The following is a 5,000-nucleotide window of genomic DNA, read 5'->3' on the forward strand; positions in this document are numbered from 1 at the left end:
CAACCCCGACAAGTACTGCACTAATGCTATCCCTGCTACTGCTAATACTTAGCTAATGCTACTGCTACTGCTAATACTGAGCTAATGCTACTACCGCTAATACTATCACTGCTACTGCTAATACTGAGCTACTGCTACTGCTAATACTGAGCTAATGCTACTGCGAATACTGAGCTAATGCTACTGCTACTGCTAATACTGAGCTAATGCTACTCCCGCTAATACTATCACTGCTACTGCTACTGCTAATACTGAGCTAATGCTACTACCGCTAATACTATCACTGCTGATACTACTGCTACTGCTAATACTGAGCTAATGCTACTACCGCTAATACTATCACTGCTGATACTACTGCTACTGCTAATACTGAGCTAATGCTGAGCTAATGCTACTACCACTAATACTATCACTGCTGATACTACTGCTACTGCTAATACTGAGCTAATGCTGAGCTAATGCTACTACCGCCAATACTATCACTGCTGATACTACTGCTACTGCTAATACTGAGCTAATGCTGAGCTAATGCTACTACCGCTAATACTATCACTGCTGATACTACTGCTACTGCTAATACTGAGCTAATGCTACTACTGCTAATACTATCACTGCTACTGCTACTGCTAATGCTGAGCTAATGCTACTACCGCTGATACTATCACTGCGGATACTACTGCTACTGCTAATACTGAGCTAATGCTACTACCGCTAATACTATCACTGCTGATACTACTGCTACTGCTAATGCTGAGCTAATGCTACTACCGCTAATACTATCACTGCTGATACTACTGCTACTGCTACTGCTAATGCTGAGCTAATGCTACTACCGCTGATACTATCACTGCTGATACTACTGCTACTGCTACTGCTAATACTGAGCTAATACTACTACAGCTGATACTACTACTACTGCTACTGCTAATACTGTGCTAATGCTACTACCGCTAATACTATCACTGCTGATACTACTGCTACTACTACTGCTAATACTGAGCTAATGCTACTACCGCTAATACTATCACTGCTGATACTACTGCTACTGCTAATACTGAGCTAATGCTACTACCGCTAATACTATCACTGCTGATACTACTGCTAATGCTGAGCTAATGCTACTACCGCTAATACTATCACTGCTGATACTACTGCAACTGCTAATGCTGAGCTAATGCTACTACCGCTAATACTATCACTGCTGATACTACTGCTAATGCTGAGCTAATGCTACTACCGCTAATACTATCACTGCTGATACTACTGCTACTGCTAATGCTGAGCTAATGCTACTACCGCTAATACTATCACTGCTGATACTACTGCTAATACTGAGCTAATACTACTACCGCTAATACTATCACTGCTGATACTACTGCTACTGCTACTGCTAATACTGAGCTAATGCTACTACCGCTAATACTATCACTGCTGATACTACTGCTGATACTACTGCTACTGCTAATACTGCTAATACTGAGCTAATACTACTACCGGTAATACTATTACTGCTGATACTACTGCTACTGCTAATACTGAGCTAATACTACTACCGCTAATACTATTACAGCTGATACTAGTACTACTACTACTACTACTACTGCTACTGCGCTAATACTGCTAATGCTAATTCTGGTACTGCATATAGTGCTAATACTGTTACTGTACTTGGGCTAGTATTACTACTACTAATACTAATACTACTGTAAACACTCTATTTAATAGATGACATATATTAATGTCTTCGCTGTGCAGGTGTGTTATAATAGATCCATACCTGATAGATGTAACCCCTCCCCCCCCTCCAGGTGTGTTATATAGATCCATACCTGATAGATGTAACCCCTCCCCCCCTCCAGGTGTGTTATATAGATCCATACCTGATAGATGTAACCCCTCCCCCCCTCCAGGTGTGTTATATAGATCCATACCTGATAGATGTACCCTCTCCCCCCCTCCAGGTGTGTTATATAGATCCATACCTGATAGATGTAATCCCTCCCCCCCTCCAGGTGTGTTATATAGATCCATACCTGATAGATGTAACCCCTCCCCCCCTCCAGGTGTGTTATATAGATCCATACCTGATAGATGTAACCCCTCCCCCCCTCCAGGTGTGTTATATAGATCCATACCTGATAGATGTAACCCCTCCCCCCCTCCAGGTGTGTTATATAGATCCATACCTGATAGATGTAACCCCTCCCCCCCTCCAGGTGCGTTATATAGATCCATACCTGATAGATGTAACCCCTCCCCCCCTCCAGGTGTGTTATATAGATCCATACCTGATAGATGTAACCCCTCCCCCCCTCCAGGTGTGTTATATAGATCCATACCTGATAGATGTAACCCCTCCCCCCCTCCAGGTGTGTTATATAGATCCATACCTGATAGATGTACCCTCTCCCCCCCTCCAGGTGTGTTATATAGATCCATACCTGATAGATGTAATCCCTCCCCCCCTCCAGGTGTGTTATATAGATCCATACCTGATAGATGTACCCTCTCCCCCCCTCCAGGTGTGTTATATAGATCCATACCTGATAGATGTAACCCCTCCCCCCCTCCAGGTGTGTTATATAGATCCATACCTGATAGATGTAACCCCTCCCCCCCTCCAGGTGCGCGGCGGGCAGCAGCAGGAGGGTCCTGGGCCTGGTCCTGGACCGGGCCCATCGGGGGCTGCTGGTGGCCTTCAGGGGCTGCCTCATCAGGGTCCCCCTCAGCCGCTGCTCCCAGCACGGGGCCTGCAGGACGTACGTACACTGGTACTCACTGGTACTCACTGGTACTCACTGGTGGTACTCAATGGTACTCACTGGTACTCTCTGGTACTCTCTGGTACTCACTGGAACTCTCTGGTACTCACTGGTACTCACTGGTACTCACTGGTACTCTCTGGTACTCGCTGGTACTCACTGGTACTCTCTGGTACTCTGGTACTCACTGCTCCCAGCACGGGGCCTGCAGGACGTACGTACACTGGTACTCTCTGGTACTCTCTGGTACTCACTGGTACTCACTGGTGGTACTCAATGGTACTCACTGGTACTCTCTGGTACTCTCTGGTACTCACTGGAACTCTCTGGTACTCACTGGTACTCACTGGTACTCACTGGTACTCACTGGTACTCTCTGGTACTCGCTGGTACTCACTGGTACTCACTGGTACTCTCTGGTACTCTGGTACTCACTGCTCCCAGCACGGGGCCTGCAGGACGTACGTACACTGGTACTCACTGGTACTCACTGGTGGTACTCACTGGTACTCACTGGTACTCACAGGTACTCACTGGTACTCACTAGTACTCACTGGTACTCACTGGTACTCACTGGTACTCACTATTACTCACTGGTACTCACTAGTACTCACTGGTACTCAGCATGGGTCTGCAGGACGTACATACACTGGTACTCACTGGTACTCACTGGTACTCACTGGTACTCACTAGTACTCACTAGTACTCACTGGTACTCAGCACGGGGCCTGCAGGACGTATGTACTCTAACTGGTACTGGTACTCACTGGTAATACATAGTAATGGTACTCACTTGTCCTCAGCACGGGGCCTGCAGGACCAGGACGTATGTACTCTGTACTACCTGGTACTAGTACTCACTGGTACTACATACCTAGTACTACTACTCACTAGTACTCACTGGTACTACCTAGTACTACCTAGTGATAGTACTCACTGGTACTACCTAGTACTGTTACTCACTGGTACTCACTCATACTCACTGGTACTCACTAGTACTCACTGGTTCATGTACTAGTACTCTCAGTCTCTACCTGTCTGTCTCTCAGCGCCTGTCTGTCCTCCCGTGACCCTTACTGTCTCTACCTGTCTGTCTCTCAGCGCCTGTCTGTCCTCCCGTGACCCGTACTGCGTCTGGCTGCGGACAGGAAGTTGTGTGGACCTGGTGCCGGGCTTCAGGTACGTGTCACTTCCTGTTCCTGTCAGAGACGTAGAGCTCAGCTGAGTGGTGATGCTCTGTGGCCTAGTTACCATGACAACACGGATCGGGGGGGGGCGCTGGGGGTTCAGGAGGTAGAAGCTCATCCAATGGGAGTGAATCCAGACGTTCAATCACGGAGCCTCCTGGTTGGTGAGACGTAAACATGAGTGCAAACGTTTTTTTATACTGCCAAATATGCCCGCCTTTTTCCCGGCGCGGTCCGCGCGTCTACACTAAGGTTATGGACCGGCTTGAGCTGGCACCCCCACTTACCCTCCCGGACCCCACACACGTCGGCGGGTTCATTCTGATGTCACTGCGATTAGACGGCTCCACGGTTCCGGGGGCGGGGCTTTGGTGGAGGTGTTGCTGCGTTGTCTACACAGAGGCACCGCGGAGATATCAACAGGAGGAGTCACTACTGCCTATCACTTTAGTGTTGAATGATGAGGAGAGCTCCCTGTTCAGTGTTTCATAGACAACGCAGTTCAAACACCGGCTCTTTGAAGAGCCGTTCTCTGTGGTTCAGCTCATTACCGCTCAGGACTGAAGAGCAGGGGAGTGACCGTTCAGCGTGTCAGCACACGACCACTGAATGTTATACAGTCTGTAACGTTAGACACGTCTGACACCAAGGGCGGGGCAGGAACGTCTAGACTGTGTGTGTGTGTGTGTGTGTGTGTGTGTGTGTGTGTGTGTGTGTGTGTGTGTGTGTGTGTGTGTGTGTGTGTGTGTGTGTGTGTGTGTGTGTGTGTGTGTGTGTGTGCGCGCTGCCTAATTGTGATCCATAATTTCCCCTGATTGCCCCCAGGGCCAATTAGCTACTTTGGGTACCTGTAACCGTAGCAACAAGAGAGAGAAGATGGAATGTCATGTAAGCCTGGACTGGTGATTACTCTTGTCTCTCTCTCTCTCTCTCTCTCTCTCTCTCTCTCTCTCTCTCTCTCCGTCTCTCTCTCTCTCTCTCTCTCTCTCTCTCTCTCTCTCTCTCTCTCTCTCTCTAGGTCAGGCTTTGAGCAGGATATTGACGGGGACCA

At 48.1% G+C, this 5,000-nt stretch overlaps 1 protein-coding gene across 6 annotated transcripts in view; it reads left to right on the forward strand.

Annotated features, from left to right (window-relative positions):
• LOC132451366 (semaphorin-6C-like) overlaps positions 1–5,000 on the forward strand; it is a 22,214-nt gene that overhangs the window by 13,910 nt on the left and 3,304 nt on the right. For all 6 annotated transcript variants that reach the window (XM_060043809.1, XM_060043812.1, XM_060043813.1 and 3 more), the window contains exons 14-17: positions 1–12; positions 2,625–2,759; positions 3,864–3,941; positions 4,968–5,000. The exon at positions 1–12 is cut by the window's left edge and continues 180 nt beyond it; the exon at positions 4,968–5,000 is cut by the window's right edge and continues 26 nt beyond it. In XM_060043809.1, the coding sequence (XP_059899792.1) occupies positions 1–12; positions 2,625–2,759; positions 3,864–3,941; positions 4,968–5,000 (258 nt within the window). The remainder of the gene's footprint in view (positions 13–2,624; positions 2,760–3,863; positions 3,942–4,967) is intronic.

This window comes from Gadus macrocephalus, chromosome 22 (genome assembly GCF_031168955.1).
Source record: "Gadus macrocephalus chromosome 22, ASM3116895v1".
Classification (NCBI taxonomy): domain Eukaryota; kingdom Metazoa; phylum Chordata; class Actinopteri; order Gadiformes; family Gadidae; genus Gadus; species Gadus macrocephalus.